General features: G+C 42.3%; 1 protein-coding gene across 1 annotated transcript; it reads right to left on the bottom strand.

Annotated features, from left to right (window-relative positions):
- Positions 1-6,532: 6,532 nt before the first annotated feature.
- On the bottom strand, positions 6,533-17,377 carry Il37 (interleukin 37). The gene is made up of 5 exons (XM_010639492.1): positions 17,296-17,377; positions 16,566-16,628; positions 7,963-8,082; positions 7,447-7,589; positions 6,533-6,766 (listed from the first exon to the last, which is right to left on the bottom strand). The coding sequence occupies exons 1-5, from the start codon at positions 17,375-17,377 to the stop codon at positions 6,533-6,535; spliced, it is 642 nt and encodes a 213-aa protein (XP_010637794.1).
- Between the last annotated feature and the right edge of the window lie 5,484 nt (positions 17,378-22,861).

The following is a 22,861-nucleotide window of genomic DNA, read 5'->3' as shown; positions in this document are numbered from 1 at the left end:
ACCGAAGAGCTTCAACGTACAAAGAGAAAAGGTTTCTTTTGGGTCACACTTTTGAAGATTTCTGACCATGATTTATTGACCTTGTTGCTTTGGGCCTGTGGTGGTTTATCATGGCAGACGTACTACATAGAGCAAACCCGTTCAGCTCATGGCCAGAACACAGAAAAAAAAGGAGCCAAAGTCCCACAGCCCCCTTTAAGGTCACATCCCCAGCAACCTAAAACTTCCTGCTAGTCCCCACTTATAAAGTTTCCACCACCTCCCAACAGTGCCAATCTGGGAACCAAATGCTTAACACATAGGTCTTTGTGAGGATGTTTCAGATCCAAACTACAACAGCTCATAATAAATTCTCCTCCATCTTTCAGAAAAAGAAGATCAAAGATCTGAGTTCACTGAAAAAGGAGGAGAGTCTGCCCTTCCTCTTCTTCAAGGAAAACACTGGCTTCTATTTCACTTTGGAATCTGCTGCAAATCGTGGATACTTCATCTTCACCTCCAGCATACCCAGTCAGCCTGTGGGAGTAACAAAAGAAATAGGGAAAGAAAAGAACACTCATTTTTCATTTGAAGGAGTGAATGTGGATCTCAAGGAAGTAAAAGGCTGAATATACAATTTTCACAAAGAACAGCAAGTAAACTACAGCGGTTTTCATTTTTGGTGCCATTTGCACCTTCAATATATGGAGTTTAGACTATAAAAATTAGGGCATAGTTCATTACAAAGTTCTACACTGAAGTATTTTCTGGGGAGTAATGATCTCTGTCTGTAAGTTTGCTATTTTCTGAAATATGTCCTACCTCCCCTGGATGCTTCTGTATTCCAAAAATGCATCAAGGCCATTATTGGCTGTCTTCTCCAAGAGAGCTACCAGGGTAGTGCTAAGATCTAAGATTAATGATGCATGCATGTGGGGGCTGCATGGATTCTAGTGAAGCTGACCCAGCTTCAGGTGCAAACACAAGAGGAGTAGAGTCCAAGGTTTTCGGGGCATGGCAAGGTGTACCAATGGGAACCCATCGTGGGAAAGGTGGGACAGTGGGTGTGAACATGTGGAATGAGCAGTGACAAAATCTGGATCAAGTGGCCAGCACAGCTGATTTCCGAGAAATTTGAGGGCAAGTAGGAAGGTTTATATCATTCATCTGTGTTTAGGTCAAAGAAGCACATGACACAGAACCTAAGCAAGGTCAGATACCAGGCAGATAATCATAACCAGAACTTGAGGTCTAGGCACAAAGTAAGCAGGAGGAAGCTTGTGTGTGTTTGGAGTTTGTGTAATAGATAAGGTGCTTAAAGTCTGAGGTGACCCTGAGCCCTACTCAGAAATTGTCATCCACAACTGGGAAAGCCTGACAATGATTTGGATGTCCGTAGGCTGGTGTCTCCTTTTGTTCTGTTGATAATCTTTCCCTTCTGTCTCCTTTAGAAAGATACACCTTGTATTAATCACCTTAAGATTAAATTCCAACCATTTATCCCACCACTAATTGTGCCTTTCCTTTATCATCCAATGAGCTATAAAAGTGTTTTCTAAGTGAATATATTAGTACTTACATTAGCTCAATTACATATTTGATTTGTCTACTGATGTAGGGTTCAAAATAACATCAAAACTAAAAATGACTTGATGAATAACATTTTAGTTGCCTTTTAAAAAAAACTATATCAGTAAGAATGTAAAATCAAAATTGCTTTGTCTCTGAAAGACTTTTAAGAATTCTCCATTCTGTATAATTTTGTATATATCTAATATTTAATTTTTTGGCATTTGCCTTTATTTTAGGAGTTCTAGCAACTGGCCATTCCTGAAAAACAATGGCAGTTAGTCACTGATCCATATGGTTGCAATGTTTTTTAATTTAAATGATGCTGCTTTGAAGCAATTCAGAATAGACTCAGATTCGAAGATTCCAGAGAGCCCCAGTGTGATACTGGCTGTCAGACTGACTTGACCTAACTCTACAGGACTGTGCCTGACATACAGTAGTCCCCTCCCACCCTTCTCTATGGTTTCGCCTTCCACAGTTTTACTTACCCACAATCAACCACAGACTGAAAATTTTCAGAAATAAATGATTCGTTAGTTTTAAATCACATACCATTCTGAGTGGTGATATCGCATCTCCCTCTTGTCCTCTGCACCCGTACATCCACACTACCTGCCTTTAGTTACTTAGCATCTGCTATAGTTGTCTCATCAGCTGTTGTGGTATCGACGTTTGTGTTCAAGTAACCTATTGTACTTAATTGCACCTAGTAATTGTACTTATTAATGGCCTCGGTGCACAAGAGTAGTAATGATAGCAATTCCAGCTTGCCAAAGAGAAGCTATAAAGTGCTTCCTTTAAAGGAAAAAAGTGAAAGTCCTTCACTTAACAGGGAAAAAAAATCATATTTTGAACATTGCCGAGATCTACAGTAAGTTATTGTTATAGATCTCTTCCTGTGCCTAATTTATAAATTAAATGTTATCACAGGTATGTAAAGTAATATATTTGGGGTTCAGTGTTATCCACAGTCCCAGGCATTCATTGGGAGTATTGGAACACGTCCCCATAAATAAGAGACACTACTTTATTTGTATAAATATGCTTGATAAAGGTGAACATCCATCTTGGCCACTATGAAAGCTGCCACCTTGCAACTTCTGTGTCCCACACAGGAGCAAGTGGCTTTCACAGTCAGGCAGTCACTCAAATAATGGGACTTATAGCAAGCTACAGATCAAAATCCCCTTCAACAAAGCAGTGCTCCTTCCATCTCTGATGCAAACTCTGGTCTGAATCTGTTCCTCTCTGTCAGCACTTTCCTGACTGAAGCAGAAAATAATCAGTTCACACTGATATTCTGAAATGATCCTGCTCTTTTGCCCCTGTGCAGCCTCAGGTAGTATGTGGTTTGTGCCCCAAGTTTCATTTGGCCTTCCTCTGATAATTTGCCATCTCACAAAAACGGTTCAATAGATTTCCAGCTTAGAGTATTCGCTATCTACTCCATCCACTAAGCTAAGGCCAAATTACAGGTTCTGTTATATTTAGCACTTTGCTCTCAGGTGCCAAGTGGTGTCAGTGAGGAATATGTAAGCTATGAGGAACAGGAAACACTATAACAGTGGGTTACATGTAATAGATCTGGAGCTTAAGGTCTGAGGTGTATAATAACTGTATTTGATTCATGCAATAAAAAGTCTGCAGGTAAGTGGTCCAGGTCTGCTACAACATCTTCATGTTGTCATCAAGAATCCAAAGGGCTGGAGATTTAGCTCAGTGATTATTCTGCCGCCTACCTCACAAGCACAAGTTCCTGAGTTCAATCTCCGGTACCCCCAAAAAAAGTTTCATGTACCATTCAGCTATTCCCTAAAATGAATAGTAAAGTTATTTTGCAATCGTCCTAGAACAGAGTCTCTGTCTTCAGATTTTGCTCAAGCATCTCCCTTCTGATTACCCAGTTGGATGCAGTCCCAGTCACACATTGGGCACTGCTTCTCCCTCTACACTTGGGGATGGCTCTTCTGACATCTAACTTCCTTGAAGCCAGGGTCTACATCCTGACCTGCTCAAGCTTTTTTTCCTCACATCTAACATGGAGACAATTGACAGAGGGCTCACAATTTCTCTAGGTTCAGGCTCACGTCACCTCAGGACATTCCCAGTGGTATGTGTTTATGCCTATGAGCAAGTTCACAAAGATGGCTGCCAGTCCAATCACTCAAAAATGGCTCTCAGCCAAAAAAAATCAAGTTATCATTTTCTCATGAGATGTACAAGGAGCACCTTGCATCAGAATTACTTCAGAGCTTTTTAAACAGGCAATTAGACCCAGAGCTACCATATCACAAATACCTAAATTATAATCTCAGGATGTGTAGCCCTGATAATCTGTATTTTTCACAGCTTCCTATATAGGCTGCCACAGTAGAAGGAAGTGGAATAGGATGTGTTTCAAAGTGTGGGATCCTGCATATTTGTCCTTTTTAAGCCAAGGTCAGTGAAGTATATCTCTTTTCTGCTGGTCTGTCAAGGAACGAGGTTCTCACTGTCATGGGAAAGCCCTGGGTCAGAGATTAATTTTAATCATTGAATCTTGGGTGAGAAAGAGGTTCCATGGAATTATGAAGAATATATGTACTCTTTTTCAAATACTAACAGTATTACATGATTTTTACCACTGAGCTGGTGTGGTGTTGGTCACCATCATGATAAGAATCAGCAACTGGGGGATCTGAGCTCATCAGAGCTTGTCCCATGTGAATTGCTACCCCTGGCCTCACTGGGACTGTGATTAGCCCTTGCTTACCCTGAGTTTAGCTTCCCACCTAGCATCCACACACCTGTCTCCTCTCATTCTGCTTTGAGGATTTTCACTGGATCTGTTGGAAATAGTCCCAGAAGAAATGTTGATCAAGATGTGCTGCCTTTAACTGATCAAAGAGTGATCATGTGACTCAAACTGGGGAAATACACGCACTTTATGGAAAATGAATCTTTTGCTAATGACAAAAACTCTGATTGGCTTGTAGCCATCTTAGTCAAGAGGACAAAGCTTTCTATGTCCTGATATTTCCAACTTACTAGGAATTTATGATCCTGTTCTTCACCATGTCCTTCAATTTCGAAAGTTGTTTCACAGTAGGCAGAATAATGTGCCCCCACAATGTCCATGTTGTAATCCCTAGAACCTGTAAATATGTTACTCTGCATGGCCAAAGGGACTTTGCAGATGTGATGAAAGTTAAACCTTTTGAGATGGGAGATTATTCTGGATTATCGAGGAAAGTCCAATACCAATGACCAGAGTCATCATAAGTGAAAAGGAAAGCAAAAGGATCTGAATGAAGTAGAGCGAAAGACTTGAGCCAGGCACAGTAAAAGCACGTTTGAAGATGGAAGAAGGGATGACAGCAATGCAGGCGACCTCCAGAAGATGGGAAGGCAAGGAAATTGATCATCTAAATACTCCAGAAGAAATGCAATTTGATGACAGCTTGATTTTAGCCCAATGAAACCCATTTTGGACTGACCTCCAGAACCATAAGAAAACATACTGTTTTAAACCATTAAGTTGGTTTACATCAGCACTGAGTGAATATGCCATATATCTTTCCAGTAAATTCCTTTCACTTTTCGTATATGTTTTACTAAAGTAAGCCAGGAAAAATTATTATTGCTTATAAGTGAAGCACTAAAAGTAGTAGACAAATAATTTCCAAGACTCCTTCCCCACTTCTCACTGTGTTTACAGGCCCTGGATTTTTGGTTCTGCCACCACACGGATGCTCTGCTTGGTGACAGGAGTCTGCTCCTGTTGACAGGCCTCTATGACTGGCTGTTCACCTGGTCTCCTGGTTGTCACCTGACACAGTTACCTTCTCCTTGGGCCTCCCCCATGTCAAATCACCCTGATCCTTACCTGGAACCCACCTACCCTTTTTCATTTGTGATTTACTATTGTTTTTCTTCCTTGCACACTGTATCTTGGAGACAGACTCAGCCACTTCTTGGCACTTCCACCTCAGAGCTAGTTCTCATAGTGTTGACTGGAAATAGCAAATTCTAAAGCAAATTGTGCACTCCCTGCTCCTTCCTGCTGCACATATCAGACTGGACTTGTCATATCATGAAGTATGACACACTTCATTGGTGTCTGATGGTACAGTAGAATGGAACATAGGATGAGCATATGCCAATCCAATTTTTTATTTCATGTAAGAATATCATAATTGAAAAACCCTCCTTCTCATAAGCTAAAAGCATGAGTCATTAACATATGAATAAGAAAGGAGACGCATAGGACAAATAGCTCATAAGCAGGTTTCTTGGGACTGGTATGAGTTAGAGAGAAAGCAGAGGAAGGTATTTGAAGAGGGCAGTTTCTTTTTATTATTTAATTTTATGGGTACATTTCAGATATACAATATATTGGCACCCAATTATTGGAAGATTGCCCTTTTACATAATATATCCTGGTTCTTATTTTTCCCCCACTCCTCTGCCCTCCCTTTAACCCCTCCACCCCAGATTTTGTTTCCACTTTTTCATTTTCTCCCATTTATTTTTTTTTCAGCTTTAATTGAGTTTATTGGTACATTTTAAGGATACAGTACAGTTACATTCATTGTTGGGATCTTGTACCTCTACATGACAAGTCTTGATTCTCATTTTTTCCCCTTACCTCTGCACTCCCTTCACCCCCTCCTCCCCTCCCCATCTACAAACACTTTATTTCCATCTTTTCATTATCTCACATTTTTTTCTTTTTCCTTATTACTCTTCCCCTACCCATCCTACCTTCCCTACACCTTTAGCTCCTTTCTTCCCATTTCTAAATGTCAGTAATCTTATTAGGATCTTCTGTATTATTGCAGATTATTCACATGAGAGAGACATTTTCTCCCATTTAATCCTTTCCCATCTTTCCTTTCCCTGACCCCTCCCACTTCCCCATCCCCTTTGGACCTTTCCTTCCTTTTCCACATTACCTATTATACATTTTGATCCTTACGTACACTTTCTTAATCACTGTCCCTCATGGACTCATTTCAGGTTTGCAAACTTTCTCAAATAAAAACTCAATGTGTTTCTTTTGGCCAACTTTATCTGTCACTCCAATAGGTTCACCAGAATTGCAGGAGGTACAGATGAACCAGCCACGGTGGGCAGCTGACTCCAAGGTGTGCAAAGAGCCCACCTTGGCATTATAAAAGATGAAGGGCTTGCGCACTGCCTCCTTCTCATCAGCTAATTTCATAAGTTTCTTCTTCTGTGAAATAAGAGAGGTTGGTTAGATAGCACAGGCTTTGATGGGAGAAAACCTAATACACGTGCTCCAGGCCTTTTCCCCAGAGAGAAAGGGAAGAAATGAAAGGTGGCTGGCCCTTGGGGAACCTGTAGTATCAGCTGTGGTATTGGCATTTTAAAAGTGATCAGTAAGCATGCCTTATCATCCACATCCCTCTCTCCCCAGAATTAAACTGAGGTGTCAGATGGACACCAAAATAACAGCTCTAAATATGCAGATAAGAGCATGACTCTTAAAATGAACTTCCTACAGTTTCTTCCCTGAAGTGAAAAAAAAATGCCCCATCCAAAATTAAGTTAACAGAACAGGCAGATTGCCTGTGTCCCACCCCCATAGCTGCTTCATGTCCTCCAATCCAATACTGGGGATCCTGACTCTAGCATGTCATATGGGCAGCCAGAGAAGGAGGACACAGCCCAGCCATGGCAGGTGAGTCAGAAGAGGAGCAAAACCTGCTTGCATGCACCCAGCTACTCCTCCTAGCTCTCATTGTATGGAGTCCCTGCTCTGTCCCTAGAAGCAGCACAAATCCCCACAGAAGGGCAGGAAATTCTTCAGCCCAGTATAGCTTCAGGTGGCCAAGGGTACCCAGGATACTGAGCTGGACTCTGAACTACAGAATATGGAGCTGGAGTACTCACCTTCAGGAGAAGGGATGGATGGCTTTTTCCTTTGTCCTTGTCACAACATAGACAGAGCTCCCCTTTAGAGACAGCCAAGAGAATTGGATCTCCTTTCCCTGCAGTGGCTGATTTCAAATGTGAGGGTAATGCAAAGAAGGTCTCTGAGAAAAAACAGAAGAAGGGTCAGGGCTCAGAGCAGGGAGAAGCCTTCCTATCTACTGAGGTCTCAGGCCTGGCACATGTCCCTGATTCCCTTGCTTCTGGAGTCAAAGTTTGCATCTGCATGCTGGTCTGACTCTCCTCTTCCACAGACTAAGGGTCTGGCTCCTTCTTTCCTCCAGCCCTTTCAGAAAGGCTGCTTCAGATCCGCTCATTGTGACAGACTCTATCAGATTCCTAAGATCCCTGGGACTTCTCTTCATGGCCACCACCTGCTGTCTGGGGATGGGGTAGAGCAGAGAGCTGAGCCCATGTCCAAGGAGACCTTGCCCTGGCTGATTGGAGACCAAAAACACAGCCAAGGCTGAGAGTCACCTGAGAGTATGTAGCTTTTCTTCGGAACTGCTAAGAGGTTCCCACAGTCCAGGACCACCACATTCTGATCTCCATCACGAATACTGAATTTCTGTGGGTCCTTGACTTTCACTTTTGAACCTAGAGGAATACAACCAGATATCAACACATCACAGTGAATGGAAGCCTCAGCCTTTCTTACCCCACATCTGAGGTTCCAGTCCCAGCTGTTCACCCCATCTGTAGTTGCAGACATCAAGGCTGCTGAACTCTTCTCCCACACCCAGGCTTTCTGCCTTGTTTGGAAATAATAAATTATCTCTGGTGTAAGCACACAGAGTCCAGATTTTGATAGATTAGTTCAAATCTAAGTTCTGTCAATTGCTTCTTTGAGACCTAAAATAAGTTCACTAGACCCTCAAGTTATGACTGGCTTGACATAGGAACGACTTAGATTCATATGAACAATTCTGGGTTCAACCAGAATTTTAGTTTTAACTTATGAACAAATTCTTGACTCATGACCCAAATGCTAGTTGCTTGTGGTTCCAGATGGTCTCAGATACAGATTTAACCCTTAAAGAGTTCTGGAAGGAGCATTACAACACCCTTTCATGTGGCAGTTAATTGAGAAATCCTGGGCCGATGTCTCCCTAAGAATACTAAGATCTGCCTGGAAGAAAGTGTGGCCTAAAATTACACAGGCGAGAGACTTCAAAGACTGTATAGAGGAACCTGACCAACTTGAGTTACAACTAATCCTCATGTACTAATTGAGTTCATAAGTTAAGGGTCCAGTTATTGAATCTCCCCAATGCTCAGTGTCCCCATCTGTGAAATGGTGAGATTAAAATCTCCTGTCTAAAAGACACTGCAAAGATGTAAATTCTTACTCAAATGAGTGGCATTAAACCTGAGCTTTAAAAAGTGTCTGAGCCAAAGGACTATTATCTAGAATATATAAAGAACTCAAAACAATCAGCCCCCCCAAATATAAAGACCCAATTCAAAAATGGGCATCTGAAATGAACAGACATTTCTCAGACAAAGAAGTAAAAACAGCAAGTAAATATATGAAAAAATGCTCCACATCACTGGTCATTTGAGAGATGCAGATGAAAACAACACTGAGATTCCAACTCACCCCACAAAGAATGGATGTTAACAAGATACCACACAAAAATAAATGTTGCAGGGTTGTGGGAGAAAGGAACCCTTCTCCATTGTTGGTGTGAGTACAGACTAGTGCAACCACTATGGAAATCCATATGGAGATACCTCAAAGAGCTGGGACTAGAGGTTCCATTTGACCCAGCCATCCCTCTACTGGGTATCTTTCCAAAAGAATTAAAAGAATCATATCACAGTGATATATGCACACCTATGTTTATAGCTAAAACCTGGAAACAGCCCATTTGCCCCTCAATTTGAAACTGGTTAAAGATGTGGTCTTTCTATAAAATGGAATACTACTTAGCCATAATGAATGAGAAATTAGACTCATTCATAGGAAAATGGATACATACTGAAGATATACTCCTAAGTGAAATAAATAAGCCACACATGTATAAATACCAAATAGTTTCTCTGGTATGAATAAACTATAATAGTACATAAGATACTAATGAGGTAATTGATGATATGAAATAGAAAGAAAAGGGCTAAAGGTGTAGGGAAAGTAGGAAGGGTAAGGGAAAGGTAATAAGGGAAAAGAAAAAAACATGAGAAAATGAAAAAATGGAAATAAAGTGTTTGTAAACTGGGAAGGGAGGAGGGGGTGAAGGGAGGTCAGGGACAAGGGGAAAAAATGAGAACCAAGACCTGTCATGTAAAGGTACAAGATCCCAGTAATGAATGTAACTGTACTGTATACCTAAAATGAACCAATAAACTCAATTAAAAAAATAAATAAAAAATAAAAAGTATCTGAGCTATACATAGACACTGGGACATGGAAATTATTGTTCTTCTTAACTCTCTTTCCTGTACCCTATGACTGAAGGCATCATGCCATTATCAATCCTTGGGGTGGGACAGATTCTTAGTCTAGGCAAGATAGACATAACAGGAGAGTAGGGAATGGGTAACTGAGTCAGGAGAAACTCACAAAGCCAGCATGGTGCAAGACTGGCCAAACAATGCATAATCTCCTTCAAAAAGCCACAGAGATTATACCTGGCCTTGGACGAACCTCTATAACCAGACAGAACTATTCACAACAATGACCAGCAGATTTCCCAAGATATGGGCTCCCAAGCAGGAGCTGCAGGTTCCTGACTAATGCTGGTTCAAGACTATCCAGAATAAGTGGCTGATAATATTAAATAATACCCACCACCCACCACACTCTCTGATCTATAACATCAGCATCTGTGGTAGGCAGTTATAACATAGTCATTCTCTGACCTTATTCTCCTCACAGGAATGGGCACAAGACCTCTACCTGGTTTCTCAATGGATCGTTCTCCTGATCTCTTCCTGCTCTCCTGAGAACGGAGAGGATCCTCCTGCCACACTAGTTCTCTTTCCATCTCTGCATTGCATGGTGTCCTCTCTGTCTGCTGCAGCAATCAGCACTAATCAGTCACCCCTGCTTGCAGAGATTGGTGTCCCTGTCTCATCACCCTACAGCACTATAACCGCTATGGACAGGTTCCTGTCTGACATGCTTGTCATCTTCCACTGTCCCACGCACCTCATCTGACACTCAGTGGTCATGGAAGTGATGGCTGACCCCAGGTGAGATCCTAAGTAGCTCTACAATTATTTGGAGTCAGAAGCAGTCCATGGTTTTTAGCCATGATTATCTCAGAATCTGTTTTGAAGATGCCTGAGTCCCATTCCCAAACAGTCTGAGACCACAAAGCAGGTGCAGCTTGAGGGCCATTGAGCCACAGTGACTGTGAGCCTTTCAGTTTCTCACCCTTGCTGTTCACTGATCACTGGCCAATCATGGTTCAGTAGGTATGGCTGGTGCTAAGGTTCTATCATTCTGATCAGCTGCAGCTATTGATGCTGTTAGCATGAGGACAACTTTGAGCATGGCCAAAGACATTAGCTGTCAACCTTGGATGTCCACTGGACATCCCCAGGTGGGTTACATTTTATTACCATAGATGCCTGGACTCCACACTCCTGAAATTCTGATTCTGTTGGTCCAGAGTAAAACCTAGACATAGTATTATTCAAAAGTTGCATTTCTAGCACCTTCATTTTACCATTTTACCTCTTAAACATTTAATATTGCTTCTGCTCCTTCTTTCACTTTGTTTCTCTCCTATTATCATAGACAACTAAGTTAGTTAGAAATATTATAGGCAGTCAGATAGAGGAACCCTCTAGAGAGTCAGAGCAAAAGATGAAAACACATTACCTCTGTGGCCACAGGCACATCTGTTGGACTCCAGGCCTCAAGATACAGACAAAATGATGCGATTGCATACTTCCCCACGGGATAAGTGAGAACACCTGGTCCAATAAAGTCTAGATAGATCTCACCAATGTGAACAAGACCTCCTGATCCACCCTTTCCTGAGAAAGTTCTTGGCTCTTTCCATGTACACTTGCTTCCCCATTGGATCAATATTATCTAAGCAGCTATACCTTGTAATCTTATTGGTTGATCATAATTTTGTCCCATGTTGTACTCACTTCATGATTTTACTCTATAAACTTCCCTGTAAAGTGAGGTCCACATCTACCTATCTGGGTCACCTCCTACCTCTCAGGAACTTAAATCTCTCCCTCCTAATAAATATTTTCTAGTCTTAACCTCCATTGTTTTTTAGAATTCATTCTTTGATTTTGGGAAACACGAACCTGGCCTATCTAACATCTAGCAGATTGGGACATATATTATTTCCTTTATATCATTTGGAGGTCCTATGTCACTACCATGCCCTGATTTTGGCCTTCATCATCACAGGCTAGTACAGTGTCCTCTAAACTGGTATTCTCACTCATCATCTCTTACCCCTAGTCCATTCTTCAAAAATCTTTCTGAAGGCCACTATAGAGACACAAGTTGTTTGAAAGGCACAGGTAATTATATCTCAGTCTTTTTTTATACATCATAACAGCCTGAGACGTTTGTTAAAATACAGACCCTTGAGCCTCAACCCTAAGAGTTTATGATGCAGGAGGTCTGGGTTGGGGTTTGAGAATTTTCATTTCAACAAATTTCTAGGAAGTGTTGCTGCTGGTACTCTGAGAGCCACATTTTGAAAACCTTTGCTTGTAAGACTAGAACCAAAGACAAACTTGTGGGGTTAGTTGAGCCAGATGGAGTACAGTGCAGCTCAGGAACCAGCACTGTAACTGCAGCAAGACCATAAACAACAGACAGCTGCAGTACTAATCATAGCAGAACCAGAACCAAAAATACCCAACAGTAGAGTAGTAGCAGTGGCCTGCCTTCTTGACAACAGGGAAGGGGATGGAATAGAAAACAATGAGGCCCTTTCCTATTCTTCTAATAACAAGAGGAGGTGGATTCTGCTCATAGCCCTCACACCTCTTCCCTTTTTCTCCCTTACTACCCCCTGGAGGCAGAGTTGGGGCAAGTACCCCAACATCTACCTATGTGGTTGCCTGGGCAGTTGCCCCCTAGGCCACACTAGCTCCTGATCCCCTAACAGCAGCAAAATCTCTCCCCTACTGTGGGAATTTCAGGGAACTTCTGAGGAGCACTGGAGGAATACATCTGGCAGGGAGATGATCAGGGAGAGACTGTGCTTCTATTTCTGAAATTCCCAAACCCCATGAGGTATAGTCAACACTACCATCCCTCCTAGAGACTCATCCTAAATAGCCACAGTCAGTCTCAACCCTGCCTTTCTTGAGAAAATGCAGAAGCTGTCAAATAAGCAACCACTTCTCCCAAAGTTTACCTGTGGGGAGTCCTAGACACCCTACAGCTGCTCAATGCTTTGGCCATAGCAGGCTTGAAATATAGAACCATCCCAGAGGACTTCACCCTGCAATCTTCAAATGACTCACCCTCCCACCTCTCTGAAAGAGGCCAAATAGTTCTGAGAAACTCAGGAAACTGCACACATGTGGCTTGGACCTCCTCTGTACAAGCAGTACTCCCTCACACTCTGTGGACTACCCTGACGTGCTGCAGAATAGGCTCCAAGAATTGTGATTCTTATCTCCAGTAGAGGGGGGTGATGGGATTTCTCTAAAAGATCTGGTAACACGGTGCTATTAGCCTTGGAGTGCTCCCCAAAAGTGCCAAAGCAGCAAGGAGTCAAGAACAGCAGAGAATGATGGAGACCAGCAGAGCCTGGAAAGGACCTGTGGAGAGCCTCAGAGGCAGCAGATGCTGCTGGAACAGCCCCAAGAAGTTAATAAAACAGCCATGAGCTTCAGCTGCTGAGGAGCTGATAAGAGTGACAAGGAGTCACCAACAGCTAACACACCAAAGTTGCAACATTAAGAGCTATAAAACTAAGAGCTAAGAGGCAGTGGCTCTCAGAGCCCAGAGCTGCTAATGTCCAAGGACCTGCCCTTTGTCAATTCATAATTTATTCCAAATTGAACTAAAGAACCCTCAGCCAACAGGTGACAGAGTCAGGCACCTCATCCCTTTGGACATCAATGCCATTTGACTTATGAGGAAAGTCCCATATCATCCTGCAACAGGCCTGGGGCTCTACCTGATCCTGTCCTGAGCAGAGGGAGACAAGGAGACTTAACTCTGATTTGGACAAAGAGGTGCTAGAATACCTTTAAATGTCAGCATCTATCATTTGTTTCATGAGACACCTGGGCCAGGAAACATCTTGTTTTCTTCAGTCTCCACACATGGACAGTGACGATGCTAACAATTTCCTTCTGGGGTCATTGTGAGGAGCACATAGTGAAAAATCTGGCTCCAAAGACAGAAGTAATGTGCAAAGTGGTGTGGATATTTCTAGGGCCACCCCTGCTGGTGACACTCCTCTTTTTTATCAGTACTGTGAGGAGATCAGAGTCTCCAACCTCCCAGCAATGGTCAGACAATGTTCAGAGGGTCTCCAGGGTCAAAACTTCCTTTTCATATGCCAGTCACTACATATGAGCTAACTGCCCCTCTCTACAAGGGCTCACTGGGATTCATTTTCTTATACACTCTTCTGATGGCATTCACCTCACAAAGAGAAAGCCTCAGCCTCCTTGAGCAACCTTAGACATCAGCTGTGACTTACAGCAAAATGTTCCTCAAGAGCCTCATGTGATTATAGGTAGAGCCCTTGGAAGAAGATTGGACCATAAGGGTGCTCCAGCTGACTTGCTGTCTGAGGTGAAGTCTGATGCAGGTCACTAGAAGGGATAGCCTGGAAGGGTATATCTCCCTTTCTGGCTCCTCTCTTCACTCTACTTCCTGGCTGCCGTGACATGAACAGCTGAGGCCTTCCTACCAAGCAGTTTCTGTGTTTGAACCTGCCACACATTGATGGAAACTTCTGAAACATGAGCTTCAGTTGTGAGAGTCAGGTGTTTTGTTCTAGGGATGATTAAAGTGACTAAGACAGAGTTAGGTACCAGAGAAATGGCCCTACCAGACCATGTGGTTCAGAAGCCTTTGCAACTGGTTCACAGGAGGGATCTGGAAAAGGCTGGAGATGCTGTCTAGAGAAGCCCTCGATACCATAAGCCAAGGTTGATGTGCAGTACTGACAGATACAGACTATAAAAGCCAGGCTTAGGAACAAGGACTCCATTGGCACTTGGACTCCAGACATGTGTATTACACTCTGGCAAAAAATTTGTCTACATTTTACTCATTTCCTGGGAATTTGGAGGAGACTGAGGTTAAAGATGACAGATTAATTAGTCTGGTGAAGGAAACTGCAAAGCCGCCAAGGTTCAGGATGTATCATGGATACTGCTTGTTGCTTTGAGCAAGATTTACACTGGGAAACGTGAAGAAAAAGTCCACTCAAAAATTTTTCAGGTTCCCAAGAAGGGGAGAGCCTGCCAAGTTAGCTCCTTTAAGAGTGAGGTTGCTAGAAATAAAAGAAGTCACAAGTTCTTTACATCAGGACAAAAGTAAGGGAAGAGCCCCCAGAAGTCTCCAAGACATCGGCAAGCTTCTACTGCTGAGGAGCTGACAAAGATGACAAAGAGCCACCAGCAGCTATCACCATGGGAAGGGTGCCTTTCCTGGATGTAGAAATCATCAAGATTTCCTTCCCTTGGCAGGCTCATGGGTGGAAAACTGTAAAGCTTTACTTGAAAGAACGCCCCAGCAAGCCTAGCTCATTTAAGGTCATCTAGAAAACAGTTTCCCAGAGTTCAGCCATCAAGGAATTTAGAGGCCTCCGCAGCCACATTCTAAGGGCACCTAACTACTACTTGAGCTGGCAGCAGACCTTAGCATCTTCCATGTGGTTCTGGTTTTACAGGCACACAGAATGTAAGAGTTGTGGAGTCATGGGGACTCCAACCCTGATTTTAAAAGAAGGCCTGGGAGGCCAGGCAGTGTGAGAGCAGTGTATGAAGCTCTGAGAGTGAAGTTAAAAGTAAAGTGGAAACCCCAGGAACTTGGAGAAGCTAGGTATGTGGAATATCTGCTGAGGAAGGCAACAAGCAGTGACCAAAGCCAGCTCAAGAGGGAGGCCACGATAGCTGCAACTGGCACTGTAGGGTTGGGGCTGTAGGGTTGGGGCCATCTGACCTGTTTAGAGCTCACTTCTTTGCCCTGGGTGCTGGACATGGAATTGCAGCGTTTAATATTTGACCTGCTCAGTTTTAGTTTTGCTTTGGTTTGGTTCTTTTCTATCCTCCTATTTCTCCCTTTTGGAATGAGAATGCTATTCCTGTGCCATTCTACATTGGAAATGTTTGATTCTTTTATTTTTACAGCATGCCACCCCTAAGAGCTCACCTGAAGTCTCAGAGGAGCCTTTGAATGTGGACTTTTCAGCAATGCTGGAACTGCCAAGATTTCGATGGCTCTTAGAAATGGACTAAATGCATTTTGCGTAAAGAGATGCACATGTGTCTTTGGGAGCCAGTGGTGGCATATTGTGGTTCATACCTAGATGTCCCCCAAGAGCCTCATGTGCTTATAAGGGGGCTTTGGGAAGAGGTTTGAACCATGGGGTGTTATAGCTGACTTTTCATTATAAGTTGAGACTTGGAGAGCCAGGGATTTAGCTCAGGGGTTCCACCACCTGCCTCGCAAGCACGAGATCCTGAGTTCAATCCCTGGTACAAAAAAAAAAAAAAAAAAAAAAAAAAAAAAAAAAAAAAAAAAAGAAAATAAGTTGGGACTTGGTAATAGGAGGAAGGTCCCTTGGGTATGACCTGGAAGGGTATAGTTCCCTTCCTGGATCTTCTTTTATCTCTATGCTTCCTGGCTGCCCTGACATGTGTGAGCAGCTTTTCTTCATCCATTCCTTGCCACCAGACCTTCCTGCCTTGGAGCCAGCTGACTATAGACTATAAATGTCAGCTGAAATAAACCTATCTTCCTTCAAGTCATGGGTATTGAGCATTTTGTCCAAGGGATAAGGAAAGTAACTAAAAAAGTGTCCCCAGTCTACGACTCTTGCAGTCTCTAAAAAATACACAGTAACACCCTCCCCTATTCCCTCATCCTTCAATCATCTCATCACTTTACCCAGGTACCTTACTTGAGTGCATAGAACTCATGGAAGGTTGACTCAAGCTTGCCTCCAGGGGACTTCTGGCTGGATCTGTAGTCAGAGATAATGAGGTAAGTACATACAGCTGAGGTCTTCAAGGGATTTTTTTTTTTTTAACCCTACTAGGGGCCACTCAATTCTTTACTTCTTTGTGTCTGTGCTAAGAAATGCAAAGGAAAAATATAGTAACAGCATTAAAAATATCTTCCCTGGACACAAGTGTTGCAAAACAGAGATAAAATAGCCAAAGGTTTAGCCTGGTTGGGTACAGATCTCTCCTTCACTTTTAGTGCATTAAACAGCCATATGATCCAAGAGCCTCCTCTCTTGTCCCCCTGGAATCAATACCATGTGTCTTCCTTCATGAAGGGCTCAGAAGCCCTACAAGTGGGGCGTTTTTTTCCAACCCAGCCTCAGAAAACCCCTTTAACCATGGGAGATTTTTTTTTGTGTGTGTGTGTGTCTGCCTGGGCAGTTTGGGAAGGAAGAGATCATTAGGGTGATGTAAAACCATCCACCTGGTGGGAATGGTCACTTAATAAGCCTGGTCTCCATGGCAAAATTCCCTTTCCTTTCTAGTATTCCTATTATGTGATTCGTTTACCAGGGGATCTCTGAAGATGACTAGTATGCAGGTCAGCGAAAGGAAGTGTAGATCCAGGCACAATTTAGAATTATTTCTTTGGTCCTGATGTGAATTTTTTCCCAAAATACATACCTTCTGAGCAGCACTGATATTCATCTTTTTCCCAGTCTTTGGAGTCTATTTCCATTCCTGAGCACTCCTCCAAAGAAGACATTTTCAGTGTTAATGAAACAATTTAGACTTGTAAGACCTACATGGACAGGAAGAAAAAGAATCAGTAACAGCCCTCCTAATTCCAGGCTGCCTTATTGGATATGCCTGGTGCTTATCAGGCAGAAGGCCTGCTCTTTGTTGGGAAATGCTCACTGCATCTGGAAAAGTTTCAAAGACCAAGCACTCTCTTCTATCACTCTTCCATAGCAACGTTTTCCAAACTCTAAGTTACAATGCCAACACATGGTATTCTACCATTTCTTAAGATCTTGACAACTTTCTATAAAAATCAAATGGAATTGTCAAAGTTCAAACTTCATTGTTCTAGTTCTGGGACCGGCAAACTATAGACCTCAATATGGCTCTGGCTCATTTTTTTTTTGTTTCACATTTCAACAAAGTTTTATTGGAACACAGCTGTGTCCTTGTTTACATACTGTCTATGACTATTTGGGAGCTGTAATAGCAGAGTTAAGCAGTTGATAGAGAGAGATCATCTGACCAGCAAAGCCTAAAATATTTACTGCCTGAACTTTTCCGTAAAATATGCTGATTCTCTCTCTAGCTCAATCTGAAAAAGAGCAATTTCTTTCACAACTTCTTGTTATAAAAAGACTGAATTAATAGAGTTCCCAAAGGCTCAAATTCTAATGTTTTGGCTATTGTTAAGTCATACAATTTGCTTCATTGGAAGAAGTCAGAGAAGAGGGGGTGGAGGGAGAGAGAGAGAGAGAGAGAGAGAGAGAGAGAAGAAATTTTGTGCACCCTCAGTAGATGAAGATCTTTCCCACTGTTAGTTCAGGTTAACACAGTGAAAGAAGCAAGAGTTGTTATTCCAATTTTAAGATGAAATGTCCAAAGTTACATGACTTCCAGGGTCAGACCACTTGCGTGTTTACAAATACAGGCATTTTGTATGTTGAAAAGACAGAATCTGACAGGCAATCAGAACAAGATATGTCTGGTAGAACTCCAGAGGGATGAAGATTTAGGTGCTGCCTGTGGGACATAATGATACTCACAGGCTGAAAGACCCAAGGAGAACCCTTTGAGCTAAGTATGGAATTTGGCACTTATGTCAAATAAATGCAGGTGACTCCCACAGAATTCCCTAAAGTAGTGCTGAGGTCTCTGGTTTTTCCTTAGGAACATTCGAAGTATTGAGTTGCAACGTCTCTTCAAAAAACCAGTATTTTGCGCTGGGGATTTACCTCTGTAGTTCCAGCACCTGTTACACGAGCACTAGGACCCAAGTTCAATCCCTGGTACCAAAAAATTAAAAAAGACTCCCTTAAAAACCAATTTTTTTGAGACTGAAATGAGTCTTCTCAGTCCTCAAAGGTGCCAGCAATTATTAAGGCTTCCAAGCGTCATAAGTCAGTGTCTGCCTGGCCCTCTAACAATTCCCTGCTTGTTGGAGGAAATCCTTCTGGGAGGAAGCAGGCTCCTGTTGAGGATGAAAATCCAGTGGTGTGGGCAAGTCTCAGAGATAATATTAGAAAATTCAAGAAAGCCACAGAGGAACTTGATTCTAGTCAAGATAACAGCAAGGCTGTGGACAGACACTGTTCTACTTCCCCATGTGTGTCAACTGGCTTCTTAAGCTGGGTGAGGACAACCTACCTGAATCAGAGATCCCTGTGGCCTGTGGTTCTCTTGAAGACTCCTGGAGTCCTGTCTTCTTCCCTTACCAGCCCTGGTCTGAAGGAGCCAGACTGGTCCTGCTTCAGAATAATCAGTTTGGGAGTGGGAATGCAAATACCATGGTGGCATTCCTCTAGATGATAATAAATACCACTTTAGGCTATCAGATACCATTCATTGCTTACTGTTATCTATGCCAAGGATATAAACAAATTCCTACATGGTAACATCATTCTACCAAGGCCTGTGGTGCACCCATTCAACACATTTCAAGGCACTGGTGATAGACCTTATAGCTGTCCAACTATTCCAACAGTGAAGGTACAGGAAACCAACATGAATGAAGGAAAGAGACACCATCATCCAGTGAGTCTTGAAGGGTCAGGAGGTCCTTGTTCTCATGTGCATTCTTAGCTCTAACCCCAGAATTTGGGCAAATAGACTCCAGTGTCTGAGAGCAAAATGTTATCCTCTCGTGTCTCCTTCCAGATGCATTCTAGAATGCCATTGACATTGTTTCCATCTCTCCTTTGTTCTTCTCTCCCAAAGATGTGCAAGAAACTTAAAAGTCCTTGATCAAGCCCACCAAGGACTAGCTTCTCTCTATACCCCATGGGTATTTATTTGTATTGTCTTGCACTTTGCATAGCATATGTTCTTGTATGGCTGTGACTCCTAATGCCATCATGTGGCCTATTTGAAAGAAGTACACATAACCATTGAGAGCAAAATCTTCCAGACCACCACCCCAGCATATGAACAACACAAGAATAAGGGCTATGATTACAGTGGTCATCCACAATGCCCTCACTGGGTTGGCCTTGAAGCCCATTTCTTTCTTTATCTATCTCACCTTTTGTTTATACCATGTAGATATTGCCTTTCTCTTTTACAGACAGATAGTTTAGAAAGGTTACACATTTACCATTGTCACAGCCCTAGTCACTGGAAGGACAGAACTATAACTCAGGCCTTTCTGAGCATGTGGCAACTTCATCTCTAAAATGAAATTGAAGCCTGAGATTTCATCTTCTAGTCATTCTCCATGCACTGCTCAAACACCAGCCTGAAGGCATCTGCCCCATCAAACTGGCAGTATGCCTGTGCCCTCAAAGGCCCTGCCTATCAAGACCACTGAATTTCCATTTGATTTGAATCATATGCAACATTTCTTTGCACACTGTCTTTTTATGATTCTTATACCAACCTTGAGATGTAAATTTCTTCAACATTCCTTTTCCAAATGGAAAGAACATGCACTTGAGAAAAGTGACAAGACTTGCCCAAGGTCACACTCCTGGAGGTCTGTGGCCCTTTGGAGCAGAGCCTGACTCCCTGACACAGAGTCCTGCAGAGAATAAGGAAGCTCAATGGTCAGGTTTCCAGTTATCCTCCTGTGCTTTCAGGGACCTTAATGAGAGAAACTGACAGGTATGAAGACAAATGTGGAGGTGGCACAGAACCCTGACAACATGGCAGAGCTGGGGAGTGAGGGCAGATCACCAATAGAAGCTCTGAAATCATGGGAGAAGTAACTAGATTTTAATTTATGGACAGAAAATGGAAATGTAAAGCAAAATTGAAATATGTATCCAATTTCTATTCTTTGTTTTTCATCTTTAATTGAGTTTATTGGTACATTTTAGGGACACAGTACAGTTACATTCACTGTTGGGATCTTGTACCTCTACATGACAAGTCTTGGTTCTCATTTTTTCCCCTTGTCCCTGCCCTCCCTTTACCCCCTCCTCCCCTCCCAATTTCTATTCTTAATGCTTTTATGACTTAATATAACTTTGTTAAATGATAAAAAATTATCATGTTTTTTCTTCAAATTAAAAAGTATTTTCTGAGCTTCAGGGCAATCTAGCATATGTTTGTCTGTCTGACTGCTTGTTTATTTGTTTATTTTGGAGGTCATCTCTTAAATTATGTTGGTTTTTGTTTTGTTTTTGCACTTTCCTATCTTCTGTCTTCCTCATATGCAAAACTTTGGGGCAAAGCAGATGGGAAAAGACACAATAACTTGTGGACTGAGATTTTGCATCCCCTCAGAGTAACAGAAAGGTCATATAACTATCTGAATTTTCATAAAGAGCAAAAGACTATTCAGTTTAATTTGAAGAGGTATAAGCTACTACTTAAAAATAATAAAAGAAGCCTGGCAAAGAAGACATTAGAGAAGATACTGTACAATAAAAGACTTGGAAATACAAGATTTACTCAAAAGAAGTTAGAAAAGAGCAAAAATTAAAAGAGAAATGGAAAACAAATGGCAAATGGAGACTTAAATCCAACCACATTGTCATTTTTTAATGTTTAGTAACTATATGTTTGCTATAAATAATGATTGAATTCATTGTGGTCCAACCACATTACTAATGACATTAAATAGCTTCATAATATCCAAAATCTGGATAAACACAAGGTAACATATTTATACAATGGATGATGCCCAGCAATAAGAGGAAATAAAGTACTGACATGTATGAGAGCATGGATAAATAGCAAAAACATTATGCTAAAGGAAAGAAGCTAGATACAAAAGACTACTATACAAGTCCTGCCACTGATAGAGTTGTCCTCGGCCAGTGGCAGCAATGGCTCCTGAAGCTGATCAGAAAGGTAGAGCCTTAGCACCAGCCAGACCTACTGAACCACAATCTGCAGGTGACTCCATGCACAGCAAAGGGTAAGAAATGGAAAAGCCCACAGTCACTGTACCTCAATGGCTCTTTATCTAGCTGCACCTACACCATGAACTCAGACCAGTATTGGACCAAGGAAAGCTTCTGAGGAGGTTCTCAGATAATCCAGGGCTAAGAACCACAGATTTCCTTTGACCCTCAAATCATTGTAGAGCTACTAAGGAGCTCACCCAGTATCAGTCATCCCTTCCATGAATGCTGAGTGTCAAATGCTTGGGCTACTGCTTGGGGCACTTGAAGGTGACAAGCATGTCAACAGGCACCTGACCTCAGAGGTTACAGTATGGAAGGATGATGAGACAGGGACACCAATTCCTGCAAGCAGGGCTGAATGATTAGTGCAGAGAGCCACCGCAGATAGAAAGAACACTATCCCATATAGATGCAGCTGAGGAGATGGCTGGAGAGCTGGCATGGCAGGAGGATCCTCCCCATTCTCAGGAGAGGAGGAGGATGAGTTCACTAAGAAACCAGGCAAAGACCTGTGCCCGTGTCTAGGAGACCTGAGAATGACTCTCTACCTTTTAATCGCGTATCACAGATACTGATGTTCTAGCATCACGCAGTGATATATTATCCATTATCATATTTGACATTTTCATCACTTATTTCTGAGTCACTGGCCTGGCCTGGGGACTCTTGTCCTCCATCAACCAGTTCCTGAGCTCCTCAGTGAGGGTCAGGCTCCCAGCCCAATTATTGTTTGATCCCATTCTACGCAAGACTGGCCTGACTGAGTTCCTATGTGGGAACACACACCCTAGGAAACCCCCTAGTTGCTGCTGTTTATGAATAATTTTTGTTATTTTATCAATGATCTAGGTACCTTGATAAATACTGTTAATTAAATAATCTCAATTCTAAGAGAACTCCTATTTGATGGGCCCAATTACATTTCTCCTTTCATGTATGAGAAAGTTGAGGTTTGGAATCATTCAGAAAGTTGCTCCTGGTCCTACACTAATAAGTGAAAAAGCTTGAATAGGAACCTGATTCTGCCTAATGTCAGACTCTGAGTTCAGATGTTCTTGACCTTCTGTACAGTGACAAGGATAAAGAACAGACCCATCACTCAACTGGGCTGATGTTGAGTGGTTCAAGTAATGTATTTTCACTGTTCTCTCTGCACAGCT

The sequence above is a fragment of the Fukomys damarensis genome, unplaced genomic scaffold (assembly GCF_012274545.1).
Source record: "Fukomys damarensis isolate Sample0158 unplaced genomic scaffold, DMR_v1.0_HiC HiC_scaffold_9, whole genome shotgun sequence".
In the NCBI taxonomy this organism is placed as follows: Eukaryota; Metazoa; Chordata; class Mammalia; order Rodentia; family Bathyergidae; genus Fukomys; species Fukomys damarensis.
This window is presented reverse-complemented; position numbering and strand designations above follow the sequence as displayed.

Excerpts from the sequence above, each read along its gene's own strand:
- Il37 (XM_010639492.1), bottom strand. The coding sequence starts at position 17,377 with ATGTCTTCTTTGGAGGAGTGCTCAGGAATGGAAATAGACTCCAAAGAC. Across the intron at positions 8,083-16,565 it reads CATGAGTTCTATGCACTCAA|GTTCAAAAGTGAAAGTCAAG; the intron begins GTAAGGTACCTG and ends GTATTCCTCTAG. Across the intron at positions 6,767-7,446 it reads ATCCATCCCTTCTCCTGAAG|AAGAAGAAACTTATGAAATT; the intron begins GTGAGTACTCCA and ends CTTATTTCACAG.